Source organism: Budorcas taxicolor, chromosome 17 (genome assembly GCF_023091745.1).
Source record: "Budorcas taxicolor isolate Tak-1 chromosome 17, Takin1.1, whole genome shotgun sequence".
NCBI lineage: Eukaryota > Metazoa > Chordata > Mammalia > Artiodactyla > Bovidae > Budorcas > Budorcas taxicolor.
The window spans coordinates 36,798,122-36,820,573 of record NC_068926.1 but is presented as its reverse complement, the minus strand read 5'-3'; the positions used below and the strand labels follow the sequence as shown (position 1 = coordinate 36,820,573).

Sequence of the window (22,452 nt, the reverse complement as noted above, 5' to 3'; positions counted from 1 at the left end):
CCTACTCAATGGACATGAGTTTGAGTAATCTCCGGAAGTTGGTGACGGACAGGGAAGCCTGGCGTGCTGTAGTCCATGGAGTCGCAAAGAGTCAGACACAGCTGAGCAACTGAACTGACTGACTGACTGATGGAGTAGGTTTCCTGTGACCCTACTGCTCTAAGTGCTCTTAAAGACAATTCACTACTGGTCTTGCATTTCTGCATGTCTTGAAAGAAGAAATACTGACTATATTCTACTCCAAACTTTTCAGGGATTTTGTATAGCAGGTATCTTTAGAAAATAGAAAGAGCAACTCCCTTTGGAAATAGGAGAAGGATACTTAACTTGTCAAGTGTAATAAAAGGTCTCTCTGCAGCCCGATGTCAAGTGTGCTTCCTATCCATTATAAAATATTTGAGTTTCCTGAGCTGGGAAAGCAGAGGGAGTGGTCTGCTTCTATAACACAAACCATTGTGTGTATAGGCATCATGCCTCCTTCTTGCCCTGGGGACCAGCACAAGTGTTGGTGCTCTGACTACTGCTGTGGCTGTGAGAAACAGCCTCTGACAAGGGAGCCTCCTGTCTTTTGCCAGAGTCCAGAAAACCTTGAGGCTCACTTGTAGGTTTTGAAGAGGGTAGAATCTCATGCTTATTTTGATAAGTGCTCTATACATAATAACTTGTTTAACCACTAAAACAAACCTATCAAAAAGGCAACATCATTACCCACATTTACAGGTGGGGACGTTAGTCCACCAAGGTCAGGTCATTTTTCATAGTGGTAGACTTGGGATTGAAACTTCTGGTTCTAGGGTCAGAATGTTAAACCACCAAGCAAAACTGATTTTGCAATCAACATGCTGTTGGTTCTCAGGTTTTTGTTCTGTTTGTTGAAAGGGAAAACATGGAATGATAATTTCATAAAATGGAAGAAAAACTTGCCACTTGTCAAATTAGAAAACTGCTTAGCTCGTATCCAATATTTCTCAATGCTGTACTTTTTAATCAACATCAGCCTTCTGTCTATCCTGGCAATCTCATCACACAAGTATTATTCCTGCCATCCAGTTTGCTACTGATGTTTTCCTAGTTTGAGATTACTCTATGAATCCACTCCTCTCTATACTGATTTCTTGTTTGCTTCTCATCAGCCTCGATTGATATGTAAACGTGCGTAATTCACTAAGACCTGGAGTACTGGTGCCTCATTCTTCACCTCTCTTCTCCTCAGCTGTTCTTCTAAGACAAGATCTTCTCTCCCTATGAAAAGATGGGTCTCCATTCCTAGACTGCCCCTCAATACACTGCACCTTACACCCATGCTTGTAAGCAATCTGGCCTTTTCTTACAAAGAATCCATCACCTTTTTTATGGTGACTGTATTTATCTGTCCTAGGTTGTATCGCTCAAACTCAGGCCAGCATCACTTGCTTCAAAATTTTATCCTTAATTTCCCTTGCACCTGACTGTGTTTCATAAATGTTTAAATTCATAAATATTTCTTGAAATAATATTCATTGTCAAATGCAGCTGAACTTATGTCTTCTTTTCTAAATTCTTTAAGCAGGTTAACATTACCATAAACTTTGTGACCTAAAGCAACACGTTCTAAATGAAGCAATAGTTAACTTATAGATCAGCGGGTTAAAAATCAGTGGGTTTTTGAAAATTTCTAATAGATTTCTTCACACTTAGTATAACCTATTAAGATATTAAATTAATACTTTTAGAGAATAATACTTTACTTTCTAAAGAATAATCTTCTATATAAGTTATATTGTATACATGTTTATGTTCAAAGCTCCAGTCCATGGAGCTGAATATTTCATGGTAGGAACCTGATAAATATTACATGACACTAGAGATTATTTTATAGCAGTAGGTCAGATGTCTCAAATATGAGGAATCTATGGATTATAATTTAGAATTGTGTAAAAAAATGAAGCAAAGTAAATTTAATGTGTCTTGACCTCTAATCTTAGCATCTCATGCAATTGAATTGAAGCTTATTTTTTTCATATATGTATCTACCATTATTGGATTAAAAAATGATTATAGACATTTCAAAACATTGAAGTAAAAACTCACATAAATCAAGAGCTTTTCATTCCATTCAGAAGGTTCTATACTTTATCCTATTTAATGCTTAAAACAGCACTATGTGGTATATTATACATACATTACAGGTAAGAAAAGGAGATTAAGAGTCCTTAAGTAGGGGCTAAATAATTGAGCTGAAGTATGCTGAGCTTAAACTCCATGATATGTCCTGAAATGTGCTATATAAATCAATGCTTCTTAGAATGTGTTCTCTTAACTCTAGTCTTCAAATGATAACAGCCATTACTGACTGACAGTTGGCTGATGGGGGAAAATAGACCTTTGGTCTAATACAATGAAAATCCTTAATAAAACAAAGTAAGCATCACTAAATGATTATGTGAAAATTTCACAATATAGCATTGCATATGTGAAAAGAGTTTCTTCCTGTTTTCCAATGTTCAGTGGATGAGGAATTCATTTACCAGTTTAAGAAACAATAATAGTAATTATAGCAGAATGATATGCATTATTTTACAGACAAAACATTTACATCTTTTATCTAAGTAATTATTATTAAATATATAATGAGTTAAAAGGGGCTTCCTTGGTGGCTCAGTGGTAAAGACTCTGCCTGCCAATACAGAAGCAGAAGGGCAACCCGAGTCAGGAAGATCCTCTGGAGAAGGAAATGGCAACCCACCCCAATATTCTTACCTCAGAAATTCCATGGATAGAAGAGTCTGGTGGGCTACAATCCCAAAAAGGTCAGACAGAACTAATCGAATAAGCAACAGCAAGTGAATTAAAACTATGAAATACAGCTTTGCAATATTTAGAAGGGATATTATTTGATGCTTGACATAATATGTATAACTCCAAATTAACTAATCCATCGCAGTTAGGAAAAAAAAAAATATGTGTAATTTGTCTCATAGAAGTCACTGAGTATAATATCATAGAGTTATAAATTATTTTTATATAACACATATATCCTTCATAATTCAAAAATTCAAGTAACTTTTTGTTGTTTGGTCTCTAAGTCATGTGTGACTCTGCTACCCCATTAACTGCAGTACCTCAGGCTCCTCTGTCATCCACAATCTCCCAGAGTTCACCTAAATTAATTTCCTTTGATTCCATGATGCTATCTATCCCATCCTCTGCTGCCCATTTCTCCTTTTGTTTTCATCTTCCCCAGAATCAGGGTCATTTCCAATGAGTCTACTCTGGCATTAGATGGCCGAAGTATTGGAGTGTCAGCTTCAGCATCAGTCCTTCCAAAGAATACTCAGGGTTGATTTCCTTTAAGATTGACTGGTTTGACATGAATCTGCTACAGGTGTGCATATGTTCCCCATCCTGAAACCCCCACCCCCAATGTATGGCAAAACCAATACAATATTATAAAGTAATTAGCCTCTAAAAAAAATTAATTCATTCATTGTTAAGAAAAGATTGACTGGTTTGATCTCCTTGGTGTCCAAGGAACTCTCAATAGTCTTCTTCAGAACCACAATTCAAATATATCTATTCTTTAGGGTTCAGCCTTTGTTATGGTCCAACACTCACATCCATACATAGCTACTGAAGAAAACTAGCTTTGACTATAGTGGCCTTTGTCAGCAAAGTGATGTCTCTTCTTTTTAATACACTGTCAAGGTTTGTCATAGTTTTTATTCCAAGGAGGAAGCATCTTTTAATTGCATGACTACAGTCAACATCTGCAGTGATTTAGGAGCCCAAGAAAACTAAATCTGTCTTTCCTTCCCCTTTCCCCCCTTCCACCTGACCTGCCTCTTGAGAAACCTATATGCAGGTCAGGAAGAAACAGTTAGAACTGGACATGAACAACAGACTGGTTCCAAATAGGAAAAGGAGTACGTCAAGGCTGTATGTTGTCCCCTGCTTATTTCAATTCTATGCAGAATACATCATGAGAAACGCTGGGCTGGAAGAAACACAAGCTGGAATCAAGATTGCCAGGAGAAATATCAATAACCTCAGATGTGCAGATGACACCACCCTTATGGCAGAAAGTGAAGAGAAACTAAAAAGCCTCTTGATGAAAGTGAGAGAGGAGAGTGAAAAAGTTGGCTTAAAGCTCAACATTCAGAAAACGAAGATTATGGAATCTGGTCCTATCACTTCATGGGAAATAGATGGGGAAACAGTGGAAACCGTGTCAGACTTTATTTTTGGGGGCTCCAAAATCACTGCAGATGGTGACTGCAGCCATGAAATTAAAAGACACTTACTCCTTGAAAGGAAAGTTATGAGCAACCTAGATAGCATATTCAAAAGCAGAGACGTTACTTTGCCAACAAAGGTCCATCTAGTCAAGGTTATGGTTTTTCCAGTGGTCGTGTATGGATGTGAGAGTTGGACTGTGAAGAAAGCTGAGCGCCGAAGAATTGATGCTTTTGAACCGTGGTATTGGAGAAGACTCTTGAGAGTCCCTTGGACTGCAAAGAGATCCAACAAACACATTCTAAAGGAGATCAGTCCTGGGTGTTCATTGGAAGGACTGATGCTAAAGCTGAAACTCCAGTACTTTGGCCACCTCATGTGAAGTGTTGACTCATTAGAAAAGATTCTGATGCTGGGAGGTATTGGGGGCAGGAGGAGAAGGGGATGACAGAGGATGAGATGGCTGGATGGCATCACCGACTCGATGGACATGGGTTTGGGTGAACTCTGGGAGTTGGTGATGGACAGGGAGGCCTGGCGTGCTGCAATTCATGGGATCACAAAGAGCTGGACATGACTGAGCGACTGAACTGAACTGAACTGATCAGACCAGATGCCATGATCTTAGTTTTCTGGATGTTGAATTTGAAGCCACTCTCCTCTTTCACCCTCCTCTCCTCTTTCACCCTCATCAAAAGGCTCTTTAGTTCTTCATTTTTTGCCCTTAGAATGCTATCATTTGCATATCTGAGGATTTTGATACTCTTCTGGCAATCTTGATATCAGCTTGTGATGCATCCAGCTTGACATTTCATATGCTATGCTCTTCACATAAGTTAAATAAACAGGGTGACTATATAAATCCTTGTCATACTCCTTTCTCAGTTTGAAACCAGTCAGTTGTTTCGTGACTGATTCTAACGGTTGTTTCTTTACATACATACATGTTTCCCGTGAGACAGGTTAGGTGGTCTGGTATTCCCATCTTTTCAAGAATTTTCCACAGTTTGTTGTGATCCATACAGTCAAACACTGTAGTGTAGTCAATGAAACAGATGATTTTCTGGAATTCCCTTCCTTTCTTTATGATCCAATCAATGTTGTCAATTCAATATCTTATTCGTTTGTCTTTTCAAAAACCAGCTTGTACATTTGGAAGTTCTCTGTTCATGTCCTGCTGAAGCCTAGCTTGAAGAATTTTGAGTATAACCTTACCAGCTTGTGAAATGAGTGCAATTGTACAGTGGTGTGAACATTCTTTGGCATTCTCCTTCTCTGCGATTGTAACGAAAGTGATCTTTTCCAGTCCTCTGGCCACTGATGAGTTTTCCAAATTTACTGACATGTTGACCGAAGTACTTAAACATCATTTTTTAGGATTTTCAATATCTCAGCTAGAATTCTATCACTTTCACCAGCTTTATTGATAGCAATGCTTCCTAAGGCCCACTTGATTTCACATTCCAGGGTGTCTGGCTCTAGGTGAGTGACCACACCATTTTGGTTATCTGGGTCATTGAGACCTTTTTGTACAATTCTTCTATGTATTTTGGCCAGCTCTTCTTAATCTCTTCTGCTTCTGTTAGGTCCTAAATATTTCTATCCTTTTTCATGTCCATCCTTGCATGAAATATTCCCTTTATATCTTCATTTTTCTTGAAGAAATTTCCAGTCTTTCCCATTCTGTTGTTTTCATCTATTTCTTTGCATTGCTCCTTTGAGGTCTTATTTCTCCTTGCTATTCTCTGGAACTCTTCATTCAGTCACTCAACTGAATGGATATCTTTCCCTTTCTCCCTTGCCTTTCACTTCCCTTGTTTTCTCAGCTATTTGTAAAGCCTCCTCAGACAACCACTTTGCTTTCTTTTAATTCTTTTTCTTTGGGATGGTTCTGGTCACTACCTCTTCTCTGATGTTATGAACTTCCATCCATAGTTCTTTATGCATTCTGTCTACCAGATTTAACTCCTTGAATCTACTTATCACCTCCATTGTATCATCATACGGGATCTCATTTAAGTCATACATGAATGGCTTAATGGTTTTCCCTACTTTCTTCAGTTTAAGCCTGAATTTTGCTTCCCTAGTAGCTCAGAGGGTAAAGCATCTGCTTGCAATGCAGGAGACCCAGGTTCAATCCCTGGGTCGGGAAGATCCCCTGGAGAAGGAAATGGCAACCCACTCCAATATTCCTGTCTGGAGAATCCCATGGATGGAGGAGCCTGGTAGGCTACAGTCCATGGGGTTGCAAAGAGTCAGACATGACTGAATGACTTCATTTTCTTTCTTTCTTTCTTTTCAATAAAAATCTCATGTTATGAGCCACAGTCAGCTCCAGGTCTTGTTTTCACTAAATGTATAGCGCCTCTCCATCTTCCGCTGCAAAGGATATAATCAACCTGATTTCAGTATTGACCATCTGGTGACGTACATGTGTAGAGACATTTTTTGTGTTGTGGAAAATGGTGCTTGCTATGACCAATGAGTTCTCTTGATAAAAATCTGCTTTGACCTGCTTCATTTTGTACTCCAAGGCCAAACTTGACTAATACTCTGGGTATCTCTTGACTTCTTACTTTTGCATCATATCAATCTCCTTTATGAAAAGGACATTTTTTGGGGGGCGGGGTAGGGTTAGGTCTAGAAGATCATGTAGGTCTTCATAGAGCCATTCAACTTCAGCTTCCTCAGCATTGGTTGTTCAGCTTAGATTTGGATTGTTGTGATGTTAAATGGTTTGCCTTGGAAACAAACAGATCATTCTGTTGTTTTTGAGACTGCACTGAATTACTGCACTTCAGATGCTTTAGTTGACTGTGAGTATATTTCTGATAAAGGATTCTTGCCCACAGTGGCCGATTTATTGTTCACATGATTCAAATTTGCTGTCTCCATCCATTTTAGTTCACTGATTCCTAAGATTCTGATGTTCACTCTTGCCTTGACCATGTCCAGTTTACCTTGATACATGGACCTAACATTCTAGATTCCTACACAACATTGTTATTTACAACGTTGGACTTTATTTTCTCCACCAGACATATCCACAACTGAGCATTTTTTCTGCTTTGGACCATCTACTTAATTTTTCTGGCACTATTAGTAATTGGCCTCCACTCATCCTAATAGCATATTGGACACTTTCCAACCTGGGAGGGCTCATCTTCTGATGTCATATCTTTTTCCTTTTCATACTATTTATGGGGTTCTCACAGCAAGAATCGGAGAAAGCAATGGCAACACACTCCAGTACTGTTGCTTGGAAAATCCCATGGGCAGACGAGCCTGGTAGGCTGCCGTCTATGGGGTCGCTAAGAGTTGGGCACGACCGAGTGACTTCACTTTCACTTTTCACTTTCATGCATCAGAGAAGGAAATGGCAACCCACTCCAATGTTTTTGCCTGGAGAATCCCAGGGATGGAGGAGCCTGGTGGGCTGCCGTCTATGCAGTCGCACAGAATCGGACATGACTGAAGCGACTTAGCAGCAGCAGCAATAGTGCAGTGAGAATTGGAGAAGGAAATGACAACCCACTCCAGTACTCTCGCCTGGAAAATTCCATGGACGGAGGAGCCTGGTAGGCTACAGTCCATGGAATTGCAAAGAGTCGGACACGATTGAAGGACTTCACTTTCTTTCTTTCTTTCACAGCAAGAATATTGGAGTGGTCTGCTATTCCCTTCTCCAGCGGACCATGTCTTATAAGAACTCTTCACTATGACCCATCCATCTTGGATGGCCCTGCAAGGTTTGTCTCACAGCTCATTGAGTTACACAAGCCCCTTTGCCATGATAAGGCTGGGATCCATGCAGGGAATCAAGTAGCTTACCAATACTTAATATTAATACATTAAATGTTAGGTTAAGACCCTGGGTTATAAAGAAGAAATATATATATTTTAAAACCAAAGTATAATAAATACACTTTATTAAATAAAAGAAAATTTCATGTTTCTCCCCTAGCAGGGGAGACAAAAGGAAAAACTGATAGAGCATATAGTTTTTCATTAGAAGGTAAGATATATTTTCAGAAAAAAAAGTGATGTTCATATGACTGTTTTTGAACAGTTCTTTCACAAAGACTAACCGTTGCAAGTAAGCAAAGTTACTGTTTCAAGTTAAATAAATTAAGCCTTCAAGCACAGTTTGGTTAATATTAATTGTCATTTCTCAGAAAATGACTTTCAACTCTTTCAAGAAACACTATGTGGCATTTCTGTTTTGTTAAAAGTATAAAGTAAGGATATTTTGTATTGATGATTGAAGGGAAGATCAGTGTTGGGATGTTACTTTGCAGGGAAAAGTAATAATTTAAAAACTATGCAAAGAAAGGCCTAAACAATGTTCATTTGATATCCTATGAAGCATTAAATCATTATTTATAGTAAATAAATCTAGTTATCGTGGGATGTTTTCCCATCATCAGACCTATTACACCTTGATTTCTTTTAGATAGCATTGCTCCCTGGTGGACAAAATACCCTCAAAATTAATCATCCTGAAACCAAAATAAATGACCCATTGAATGAGATGATTTATGAATATCCTTCAGAAAAACAGAGAATATATGCAAAATGGAAGGGGAAAGATAATGTGTTTGGCATAATATAAATTGAGTGATTCTTGGCATAAATGAGAAACACAATCAGATACATTTTGAAGTTTCTCTTGGTTGATGAGAATGGCATCAATAGGTAAAGAAGGATGTTGGTCTTCCTGCTGCTGTGACAGGAGAACATGCATCAAGATCATCTAAAATTGGTTGAAGAACAGAGAACACTTGTGCACTATGGCTGGGAGTGCAAATTGGTTAGGCCATTATGGAAAAGGTACCTCAAAAAATTAAAAATGGAATTACAATATGATCCAGCAATTCTACTTCTGGGTATTACCCAAAAGAAATGACAATAAGATGTTAAAAACATATGTACCCTCATATTTATTGCAGCATATTCATAATAGCCAAGATATGGAAGTAATCTAAATCTAAACTTCCAGCTATATGATGAATAAATCCTTGGAATCTAATGTGTAGCATACTGACTATAGTTAATAACACTATCATATATTAAAAGTTGCAAAGAGGATAAGTCTTTATTCTCACCATAAGACTACAAAAAATTGTAATTATGAGAAGTGAAAGATGTGCCAACAATTAAAAAATAAATTACACCTTTGAGTTTAAAAAGAGATCATCTAAAATTGGATCAAGTTGTTTAATGAATTTTTTTTAAGAATGGAGGATGAATATTCATTCTGAGGGAAAAGTTACTACTTACATTGAAATCTTTACCACTAAAAAGTTACGTAAGAGGACAGTTTGAGGCATCATTTATATTACTTGTAGGGAGTATATTTCCAGTAATTTATTTTTCTTCTATAGAGTTACACATTAGAACTTAAATTGTTATATGTTTGAAAGTTTGTCGAAGTATCAGTTACTATTTTATGTTTATAGTAACCTCCAGAATTTGCATCTATGTATTATCATTTTTGTTTCCAAACGCACTCAGTTGAACATGAAAAATCACAAAATATCACCCACATAAAGAGATGTGATCACTGTTTTTAATAGTGAAAGATCTATTTCTATAGAGCAAATTTCAGCTAATGAAATCAGAAATGTTTCCAATGTGTTCACTATAATTAGAAATTACATTTTATTGATTCATTATTCAGCAATCAATTTGTGTTTTTACTGTTAAGTTATATGTAAAATGACTTGAATTAAAATATTTGAAGTGCTTATATTATTAAAGAGTTGCTAGTCAATCATACATTATTAAGTTCTGCATATATGACATTGATATATTGCTGCAAGGTAATCAATAATTATTCATGAGAATACACATTGCCTCCATTTAATTTCAAAAGTGCGTTTAAGAAAACAAATAGAGTGCAAGTAGAATTGATCTGGTATAATGCAATAGCTATAGCATAGTAAGTGTGATAGTCACTCAGTTGCATCTGACTCTTTGCAACCCTATGGACTGTAGCTTGCCAGGCTCTTCTGTCCATGGAATTCTCCAGGTAAGAATTCTGGAGTGGGTTATGTAAAATAACAATTTATCTTCACATTCTTTTACAACATTTACTTTTTTTAAGAATTATTGTCAGAAGAACACCTGTCTGGCATTTTTACAGCATTGTCATTTGCCAAAAACAAATAAATAAATAAATCTATCCATCTTTCAGTTGACAGTTTTAGAGGTGAGTTTTCCTGTCTTTTGGTACTTGGACTTCCTAAGGATTCTAACTATTGATTATGATTGACAAAACCCACAGTTTCATAAATAGCTTACAAATCATTATTTCCTTCAGCAATAGGTTTCTAAATTGAATATCAAAGAGCCTAGGGTTCAATATGTATGAAATTGTAATCCATTAGAAATACAGTGACTCCGAACTTCAGGTAATGGTAAGAATCTCCATATCAGGTATTACTAATTGTGCTGGCTACATTTTGTTTCCTGAATATAAAGAAATACAACAATTAGACAAAAGAGTCTCATTAAGGGCCCATGTATATGAATTATCACCTTACAATTTTACATGATATTTTCATTTGTTAATGTAATATATCCAATGGCCTTTATGAATAAGGATTTGAAGATCAATCTCTCCGTACTAACTGTTCCTGACTAGCTACCTGAACTTGAAGAAGTTAGCTGACCTCAGGAACGCTGTGAGATTATTCTAATGAAGGATATTTGGATATTTAGGAAATGTAAATTAAGAGTTAGAATTTCAAACTCATAGCAACACCCCTTAGGCTCATTGAGAAATATATCCCTGTCTATTTCAGATTATATATGAGATAATTTTTAGTGTTTTCAGTTGCTAATTTTGCAATATGGGAAATAAAGGAGAATCTGAACTCTTGAGTGTTTAAAAATGAATAGAAAATAGTTTGTATGTGAATTTAATGTGCATAAAGACTGCAGGCATCATTCTTTAATGGCATTTATTGTCCCAAATACACTCTTTTAATCAAATCACGTATGGTCTTGACATAATGATTTCTGTTATTGCTCAATAGTGAAGAATGTATGTACCATAGGAAAAGCAATTATGCAGCTTACATTTTTCATATACACAAATGTATATAACATAATATTTGCCATACAGGACCTATTTAGAATCACATACTTCTGCAGGATATGTTTTTTAATAGTATAATAACATTGTTCAATGTCCTTATAGAAGTATAAGCCTTAGCATTTGAGACATGTAAAGGATTTTTTATGTCACATGTTATGTTATGGTAATATTTACCATAGAAGAGGAATTACCTCTGGAGGGTTTAAGTCATTTGTATTTAGTGAACAAGTTGGCATAATTCTTAGATATGTCCCTTAAAATAACACTGTTACATTTGCCATTTTCTATTTTTTTTATTGAAGTTACAAAGTAGTGAGCAGTTTGTACATAAATTGGCAGTAGGAAAAATATATGCACTGTGACATTAAAGAAAATAATATGTGAATAGAAAAATCCATAAATATCAAGTTTTTGAACATGGAAAAAATACTGAGAATAACTGCATGCTAAATTTACCTACTGTACAACTGGGGATTGGTTAAACAAGCAATGGTCCCTTTTAAAAGAATAAGAATGATATTGATCTGAATTACTTTGAATGTGATTTCTCAAAATGCAGACATATTTGGAAGATAATTCTTACAAAGAATGTGTATTTGAAGATTAAAATAAGATAATATATGTAAAAAGCTCAGCACAGTGTCTGACATCTGTTGGATACTTAACAAAAGAGAGATATTAATAATATAGCCTATACATGATTATTAGGTAATTGACTTTAGTCCTTATTGCCCCCAAATGTTCAGTCTTAACAAAATATAAATAGCCATAAAAGGAGAACATTCTTTATTTTTAACACTTCTGAATGGGAAGAGCCAAGAATCTCCACATGAGAAGAGAGGAGGGAATATCTATGATAAAGACAATTGGATTACTTTTGTGAATGGACAAACGTTCTTTTATCGACAGAAGAGAGTGAAGCCAATGCTGAGGGGCATGCCACAGCATAACCACACAAAACTGTCCACAGTGATTACATCCTTCTGACTGTAGTAAAACTTCACAACATTTTGGAAAAGTAAAACCTCAAGGAAGTTGACAGAGTTTCTAAGCTATTTGTAAGGCATAGTTGATTTAAATTTTCCTCAAAAACTATTAAAATACTCTCCTGAGAAATCCTGGCAGATGATTATTGATTTGTTGTGATATTTATAGAAGACATTACTTCTGGATCATATTTACAAAATTCTCATTGGGTTTTAATGCATAATGTGCTCTATTTTAACTCAGCTTTTAAGTCACTGAAGACAGCGTGAAAAACTGTTTCCTGAAAAGTTTGATCATTCTTTCAGACTCGTGGGACTCTTTATTTCTCTGCTATATTCTTTAATGTAGCTGTAAGGAAGGACCTCTTAAACAACTGGAAACCTCAAAATTGTGTGCTGAATAGATTAGTCTTTGTCTCATTTAACAACAGGCCATATACAGATGAAAATCAGTTGAGAATCCATACTAACTATTGAACCAAGACCCATCTTGTCAGTTGAATTTCACTGAAAAGTAATTCTAAAGTTTGAAAATATGGATTAATATGACTTTCCAAAATAATACTAGAATAAAAGCATGTGAATATCAAATAATCAATTAAAGATAGAATTGCAAGTTTCCAAGCATTTCAGTATATGTATACACGGAAGAAATAAGAATTGTTTTTCATTGGATTTTCATTGCTATGTGAATTAATGTAATTTCAGGTCACTGATATCATGAGGTTGGGATTGGTGTTTCAAGCATAAACAGGCACCAAATGCAAGAAATTAAAAGATTAAAGACTGCATAATTCTTGGCAATGCAATAAACATGTTCCAGCAAATAAGATTAGCAATTAGTCAGGAAATCCAGAGAATTACTAGTTGAGAAATGTTTACCTAGATCAAATGAGGCCATAGTCTACATTTCAAGTCTAGTGACCAAGAAAAGTACAATATTTGATTTTCAGAATTTTGTTATCTAATAATGGGTAAGACATTGCTTTTTGACTCAATATTTTTCTTCTTAATATTGATTTTAAAATATTTGAAATGGCCATTCATAAGTTCCAGTAATATAATATTGTAAGGTGATTCCTATAACTGTTCAAGAAAAAATGTAGAGTTCTTCTAAGTAGAGCTAGACAGCAAGTCTTGATGTAACTATACATCTCTGATTTATTTTACTTACAATTCAATAGTCTAGCAGACATTATGTGAAGATTCTGAACCATGTGTCAGCCAATAACAATGACAGAAGTGACAAGCATCATCTTGAAAATTTTATTACATTATGAAAGAAAACATGTTCCCAGAAAATAGTTGAAAAAGCATAATTTTTACTACTTCAGATGATTTGATTTATGTACTCCAAGGCAATAAAGCATTGAAAGGAAAATATACTGAATTTATTTCAACTGTAATGGAATTATAAATATGATTTAAGGTTAATCTGAAATACTAGGCCTCTTTATAAGAAGGAATATGTGCCGTCAATATGCTTAAAATGCATGTATCACTTAACATCACATAGCTCCTCTTGGGATAGAAATTTTCTTTTGCAACACAAAGTACAAAACTTTGAGCTAATATGAGTGTTTTGAGGATAAATAAGTGTAATGAATTCATATATAAAATAACAAGATATACATAAGTTTGCTGAAAAAGAACACAGTTTGGGAATCCCTGGAAAGGTAGTCTTACCTAATTCATTTGAACAAAATAAACATAGTAAAAATTTTGTAAGTATGTCTTTTCATATTTTTCTGTAATATAAACTCACAGATGATCAAATAAGAAAAAATTGTGCAAATCAGTCAGTTGTGAGAAAATGCACAGAGGAGATTATATTTGCACTTAAGTAAGCAAAATTGGTAACATCAATCTAGCCACCCTCTAAAATGTAACTATCCTTTTATCTTTTCAGGAATACATGTAATCTTTGTAACTTTTCCACAGTTATATATTTTTTATTTATTAGTGTAAAATTCCAAAAAGCTTTAAAAAATATTTTCCTATGCAAACAGAATGGAATAAAACATGACAGTTGTCAAGAGGCACATGAAGAGTTGCACAGAATTGCTAATAATTAAAGAAACACAAATCAAAGCTACAACGACCTTACACTAATCAGAACAGCAAACATTAAAAAGTCTACAAATAACAAATATTTCGAGGGTGTGGAGAAAAAGGAAACTTCCTATATGGTTGGTGGGAACGTAAGCTGGTGCAGCCACTATGGAAAACAGTATGGAGGTCAAAACAATAAAAATAAAGTTGCCCTATGATCCAGCAATCCTACTGCTGAGCATATGGAGCATCATAATTCAAAGTGATACATGCACCCCTATGTTAATAGCACTATTTGCAATTGCCAAGATATGGAAACAACCTAAATGTTCATAGACAGATGAGTGGATAAAGGATATATAAAACAAATATATATACTCAGCCATAAAATGAATGAAATAAAGCTATTTCATTATTTGCCACAACATGGATGGACCTAGAGATTATCATGCTAGGTGAAGTAAGATAGAGAAAGACAAATGTCATATGATATCACTTATATGTGGAATCTAAAATATGACATAAATGAACTTATCTATAAAACCAAAACAGACTTGTGGTTACCAAGGCAAAGACGGGTGGGTGGAGGGATAAATTAGGAGTTTGGGATTAGTGGACTATCCTGAACTATAAACAAAATAGATAAACAACAAGCTCCTACAGTGTGGCTCAGGGAAACATATTCAATATCCTGTGATAAACTATATGGAAAAAATGAAAAACAATGTACACACACACACACACACACACACACAGAGGTATATGAAATCACTGTGCTATACAGCAGAAATTAGCACAATATTGTAAATCAACTATACTTCAATAAAATAAATAAATAAACACAGCGCAATTGTGTTTTGCTCCATTGTCGGATTTGGGACTACTACACTTTGGGGAAGGAATAAGTGGGCAAGGATGCCCACAACATAAAATAAGAATGGACAGACCAGAAGGATTAAACCTGGAAAAATTTGTGAAATTTCTATCATTACAATCAGTAGAAGCACACACTAATGGGAACTTTTTGTTGACGTATTACAACCTACTTAGAATAATATTATCTCAATTAATGCATTTCAAATAAGAGTCTCTTTGTGGGGTAAAGAAACTTCCTATGTCAGACTAAGATTGACTATGCCATAGAAAAAGTTATCACCAACTTCTAGTATATAAATATATATTTTCTTGCTCTTTCAGAGAAAATATAGTGAGATGGCAGTGACTAAATAGTTGGTTGTCCATAAAGCATAGTTTTAAAAGGATCATCTCCTAAATTATAGATGTGACAGAACACCTACTCTTATAGGCAATGGTTGGTGGAGGAATTAAACAAAAACATCTCAGGGAATGAACAGAAAGTTATGTTGAATTTTCCAAAAACACTGTATAAAGAAAGGAAACCTTGACAAACTTCAGTTGCCTTGGAGAGTTCCCAAAGCATTCACAATGACTTTAAAATCATGTTGAAAACTGTGAAGTTTTATTGTTTTTCTCATTTCAATTATACTTTCAAGGTAGCGTCAATTTATTTTTCTTATATACTTACTCAATTGTATAAAACTATGATCTTAAAATTGTCACTCCTTACCTTTGATTCTTGAACGTTCTTGACTTTTTTCCTGCTGGAAATAAAACAAAAATAGTTCAAAGTTTGTAAGCATTTTATCAACAGTGTGATATAAAGTAACACTTTAACTAAAGTCTTGTCAAAATATTTCACTGTACATATACCCGAGTCACTGTAACATAATTCTCACTTTAAAGACACATGTCAAATCTTTTATCAGAGCAGTAATCATTGTTAATGTACATAAATGTTTCTAAGAAACCGATACATTGCACAAATGATTTGATAAACACTTCATGAGTAATAAATACATTATTGTGTCTCCAAAATGTCTTGGTCCATTTTATTTAATCCCAACAGATATTAAATCACACCTTCAGAATTTGCTATTAGTGTCTTTATGTTAATTTTATGCTTTTGGTGAGGAAAAATGTTTAATGACAAGCAACGGAGAATTCACTAAAACACACACACACACACACACACAGATATTTCAAATGTCTTTCCTTCAGTTTAGCTTAAAACTGTTCCCTGTCTTGCTTCTCTGAGGCTAAAGTTGACAATAATTCTATTATTTATTCGAAGCTGCTTCAGGCAGACTGGTCTTTCAATTTGACATACTTCTTATTAGTTACCAGGCAACCCCAGAAGAATTTATTTGCTTTCGAGTTTTTAAGTAGAAATTGTGAACTCTACAACTTCTCGATTAATACTCAGGCAGTTTACTCTGAGTAAAGTTTTCAGGTTCTCAAACAAAAAATAATTTTGAAATATGTTTCTAACTAAAAGTCACACAAAGATATGCAGAATTATATGAATGTCAATAAATTTTGATAGCATTTATGAACATAGTAAAACTATGAAAAGTTATTTTGCTGCAAGTATTCATCCCAGAGTCAGATTGAGAATAAAAATGCATATTGACAGGCTAAACATTCCCTATATTAAGCCCATGCTTGTGTGCCCAGACCTAGTTCTTTACCTAGGTCTGGTTTTATAAATGCTGGTGATAAACCAGGTCTGATTCATATGATGCATCGTGTGTGGGAAGTGTCTGTGACTCTAGGTATCTGATCAACCTTGAGAAATGGTAGCGCAGCAAGTGTGATAACATTTGAAGATAACCATTGCTAGTTTGATGATTACCAGTCGCCATTAAATGAATTGTAAAATTTTTAAAAATGCATCTTGATAGATGTATATTCATTGAAACATGCTAACCAAATGTATAATTCTATTAAGCTAATATTTTATATTCTAAATCTCTTAGCCCATCAAGACTTCGTGTTTAAATTCTGGACTGTATTCTGTGAATTAATCATTTTTTAATTATGATGTACTTTTAATTTAGAGTATATGTTGCTCATTTAAACTAAAATTCTAATAAAAATTATATATATTTATAAATAATAATTACATGCTTTAAAAGTACATTATTGTTTCATAATTATAGGACAAGTTGATTTAAATTTTCCAAATGGTTACTAATGAAAAAATTATCTCTATTTCTCTCCTTCTATTTTGATACTTTTTCATTCATTTAGTCATTCATTCTTTCAGCAAATGTGTATTGATCCTTCTATGTGCCAGACACTGCTCTAAGTGATAAATGATGAACAAAAGAAACAAAAATATGTCCTCATGAACCATGATTATTGCATAAATGGCAGTAACTTTTATTTAGCAAAAGATATACCATACAAGGTGTAGTTTGGAGTGACTACAATTTTATACAATGATAAATAATTTTGAATAAATTTTTGAGGGAAATGAGAGGAAGATCCAAGCATATATCTGGGGAAAACATGTTTTAAGGGAGAAAAACAGTTACAAACTCCCTGTGATACAGCAGGTCTTGACACTGTCAAAAATACCAAGGAAACATGTGTAACTGGGCAGGCTGAGTAAGAGGAATTTAATACAAAGTTTCAGTCAAGAAAATAAGAGTTGTAGACAGACGAGCACTGAGGGCATTGGTTAGTGCTTTTGTTTTTGCACTGAGAGAGTTCAAAAACACATTGAGGGTTTCTTCTCAGAAGAGCAACACCATGTGAATTACATTTACACAGACTCATTTTGCCTATAGAGAATAGTTTGAACAAGGAAGGGACAAAATTAGAGGGACCAATAGAGAAGGTATTGCAGGAATCCTGATGGCAGATGATGGCTCAGAGTGGTGTGGTACCAGTGGAGTGGCAAAACTAGTTATAACTAAAAAGGCTTCTGGATAGAATAAGTGTTGATGTGAGACACAGAACTGATGAGGATGATCTCAAGGGTCTGAGCCCCTAGAAGAATGGCGTTATCTCTGTCATAAGGAAGATGGCCAAGTCAGAAGCACTTTTATCCTCTTCTGGCTTGCCTTCTGGTGCTGTCCTGCTTTGCGTTTTTCTCTTGTCTGGCTGCTCCTTTCTGTCTCCTTTACTGATTCTTTCATGTGTCCTCAGTTTCTAACTACTAGTTTCCTAGCTATTGAATCCTTATCCTTCTTCTGTATACCTTATTCCTTTGCTCACCTTACCTACTCTTCTGGTCTTAGGTGCCATATTTTTCCTGAAGATTCTCAAACTTGTATCTCTAGCTAATCCTCAGCATTGAACTTCAGATTCAAATATTCAGCTTTATTTTTGACATCTCTACATGAATAGCTAATAATAGCCCACTTATCGTGTCTAAAATTAAACTTTTGATCTTCCCTTATGTCTTTGATCATCTTTCTCATCTCTTCATCCTTCTAGTTGTTTAGACACTTAAAATAATGCTGTTTCTTAAGAGCAAAACCCTGAAATTTTATGGTTTTGATATTCAACTCTGATTTTACTTTGAATATCACTCTGATGATGCAAAGTAGGATGATGGTCAAAGTGCCTGGAATTCATGGGAGATAGTTCATAAATTTATAAATCATCAACCTATATATAAGTCATCATTCAGAGATTATATAAGCATTGAATATATAGAGATGAATATTGTAAACAATTCAAGAAATAAATAAGGTCAAATCAGGCCGCTTTTTTGACAATATCCACCAGATGAACTGACATAGGTGAAAACATTTACTTCAAAAGAAACACATTCTTGGCTTGGAAGTTCATTTTAAGTTATTTAAGGAAGGAGATGATGATTGACATGTATATGAAGGGGTAAAAGTGAAATGGGAGAAATGTAATTGGGAAAGAAAAGTCCAGGATGGTCTGTAGCTGAAGAATGAAGGGAAGTCCATAGAGGCATTGTGTTTGTTTTTGCTGTTTTGTCTTTTGTTTTATTTTTGTGCATTTATAATATAGTATTTATATCAGTGAGAACTGAGAATGTCTAAATGATGAGAGATACAGAGTAGAAACAGAGAGGATTAAGACAAAAGGGAGAGATGATTAGACTAACTTTGCAAGGCTACTAAAAAGGTAGATGTGATAGAAAACATGAGTGGGGGGGAATTTTAGTTAGAAAGACAACCAGTTCCTCTAACATAACCAGTGGGCACAGGAAGACATGGTTATAGGTGCAAGAAGTTTGTAGGTTTGATATGATAAATCAGACATGCTTCATTTATGATGATTTATTTTTTTTATGTAGCTGAGGGAAAATCCATTGAATGGTGAAGGAGGATGGTTTATTAGAAATTTGAGGAGTGGCTAGATTTTAAATGCACTATTGAGTAAAACAGCTTTGGTTTCTGAAGTCCTAGTTGATTTTTGGCATCATAAATATACAGTGATACTGATTTAAGGCATTTTAACTCCAACCAAATAAGCTTAATACTCACTGACATTGCATTTTTTATTATTTTTATGAATACCAATTCTCTATTTTGTACAATTTTATATAATTATACTGATAAATTACCAGTGAAATATTCTTAAATAGTCTACAAATGAGAAATTTGTAAGAAGCCTAAATTTATAGAAAATAAATTACTAATTAATTTTATGAACTAGGAATAATAGGAACAGACTTGTAATGTAGAAAGATTAAAAGGATAATATATCTTATTTATTCTTAAACTTGTATTAGACTCTGTCAGTGTAAATATATATAGATATGTGTGTGTGTGCATATATATATACTTCAGTATTTTCAAGGTAATAACTGTTCCAATTTATTTTTATGATGAAAATATTGCATTGGTCACTTGGCAATATATATTTTTCACAACTTTATTGCACAAACTATTACTTCAGATTTTAAATGTTAGTTTTTAAATGTGGAAATGTTAAGAAGGAAACTGAAATTGTTTAATTATGCAATGAGAGGTCAGAAAGATTTGCTATTCTTTCTTCATGATACATTTGAGAAACGTTCTTACATTATGAAAATTTAGGTCTCATACATAATAGCAGAAATGCCATTCTCTTGGTATAACTGAATTGTAATATTCTTCCAAAAGATTTTCTGCCAATGTGATCTTATCTTAAAATAAGAAATATATATTTGGCCACGTATCAAAGCTAAATAATAGCAAATGATTCGTGTATTACTTTGTTCCACATCATTTCTTGGAAGAATCCCAAAGTGCTATCTTTCATTTATAAATAGACTCCATGAAATTCTGCTCAGTGGTAGAAATGGGCAAATAGATCCTTTCAGACAGTGTGCTAAAGATTAGAAAAGACAATCTGGGTGAAAGTATGGATTCAGAAATAATACATGATTGAAAGATACAATTTCTTCAATATTAAACAAAATACAACATAATGAGTAGAACATATCTAAGCCAGGGTAAAATTTTCAAGCTGGAAACAAATTTTCAAGCTGTAATTTTTCAAATGAGATATGGTGGTCCTAAAATATCTAGTCAAACTGAAATACAGCCAAATAACATCAACACACAATAATAAGGAGAATGTTATAACTCCAGAAGATATAATTATGAATGTTTCCTTTCTAGTATTTGAATTTAGGTATGACATTTACTAACATCTGATGATGCTTATACCCTAAATAATGTCTTATGATCAAACACTAAAACTGTATATCTGGCCACAACAGCTTCAAACACAATTTATCCAATTTCTCCCTTTTTGTCGTGAAACATATGCTCTCTGGGAAGAGAAGAAACCATTTAAATGGTGAATGCATCAAGTTCATCACAAAGCACTGAGTTATAATCGTTTGAGTATCAATAAATGGTCTTCCTCTTCCATATTATAAAGCTTAAAACACTAAGGAAAAGTCATGAACACTGTACAGGTTATACCCATGGATAATCTTTTTTAAAATTTGTATATGTATGATACTAGTTTAATGACATTACTTATGCACCTTTTGATTAGTATCAGGACTCCCACAGGCTTCTCTCCACATAAAGGGATGTAAGAATGAAATGAGTGCAGGTAGAATTGAATTGGTTCCTTAGGAAAGTATACCAATTATCTCTCTGAGTTTGAGATCCTGTACTAAATCTCTCATTGGATATACATGATGATAACCAGTGTATAACTACGTGATAGAAGTAGGGCTCAGGAAGAGTGTAAAAGGCAAGCATCTCCTCTTTTCATCATTTCAAGAATGATAAAGAAAAGTTTTCTAATTTGCTTTTGTTTTTCCTCAGCCCCACGTGACTCAGTTTGCATTTCACTGTTAAATGAAAGTCTATGGTGGGATTTCCCTGGTGGTCCAGTGTCTACAATTCTGATCTCCTAATGCAAGGGTTCAATCCCTTGTCAGGGAACTAGAGCCCGCATGCCACAATTAAGAACTGGTGCAATCTAATTAAATAAATATTTTTTAAAAAGAAAGCCATGATAAGTCCATGCTGCTGCTACTGCTGCTAAGTTGCTTCAATCATGTCCGACTCTGTGCGACCCCATGGACTGCAGCTTTCCAGGCTCCTCCATCCATGGGATTCTCCAGGCAAGAGTATTGGAGTGGGATGCCATTGCCTTCTCCCATGCTACCTAGATCATTAACATGATAATATTAGAAAATTGTTTTCTTCGTAAGTCCCCTTTAATTGAATGGATGGTATAGGTTGAGAGGCGATAAACTTCACCTCTTTAAGTTGAGAAGGACTTGCCTAGTGGTCCAGTGTTTAAGACTCCATGCTTCCACGGAAGAGGTTGCAGCTTCCATCCTTGGTTAGAGAACTAAGATCTCACTTGCAGGGGGCACACCCCACCCCCCAACAGTAATAAAATAAAGTTAGGAGGAAGCAAATGCATTTTTATTTATTTATTTTTCTTTGCCTATAGCTTGTAGTGAAAGGCACACTCAAATTGTGTTTAGGTTCATCATGTACTGAGAAAAAAAAATTCTAACATGAACTTTAAGAAAATTCAAATGTATAGAAGTGTTTTACTGGTATATTGAATAAAGTCCATAATGAATTAACTAAACTCAAAATTAAAAAGTAACAAAAGATAAAACAAACAATATCTGGTGGAGTAATTTAGCTCCAGTTCCTATGATCCACACTTATTCTTGAAGTAATTAACGTCATCATTCACAAAAGGGGGCTTTATGTGTATATACAGTAGTGCCATAGAAGCTCAGATAAATGTATGCAAATTTAAAATTATGACCAAATACCAATA

General features: G+C 34.6%; 1 protein-coding gene and 1 non-coding gene across 2 annotated transcripts in view; one reads left to right on the top strand and one right to left on the bottom strand.

The window, feature by feature from the left end:
• FSTL5 (follistatin like 5) overlaps nucleotides 1-22,452 on the bottom strand; it is an 858,755-nt gene that overhangs the window by 745,643 nt on the left and 90,660 nt on the right. Inside the window, exon 2 of the mRNA XM_052654835.1 lies at nucleotides 15,941-15,974. Within this exon, the coding sequence (XP_052510795.1) occupies nucleotides 15,941-15,974 (34 nt within the window). The remainder of the gene's footprint in view (nucleotides 1-15,940; nucleotides 15,975-22,452) is intronic.
• On the top strand, nucleotides 16,821-16,934 carry LOC128062698 (small nucleolar RNA SNORA72). Its single transcript, XR_008200848.1, has one exon. It is a non-coding gene; the product is annotated as a small nucleolar RNA SNORA72 (small nucleolar RNA).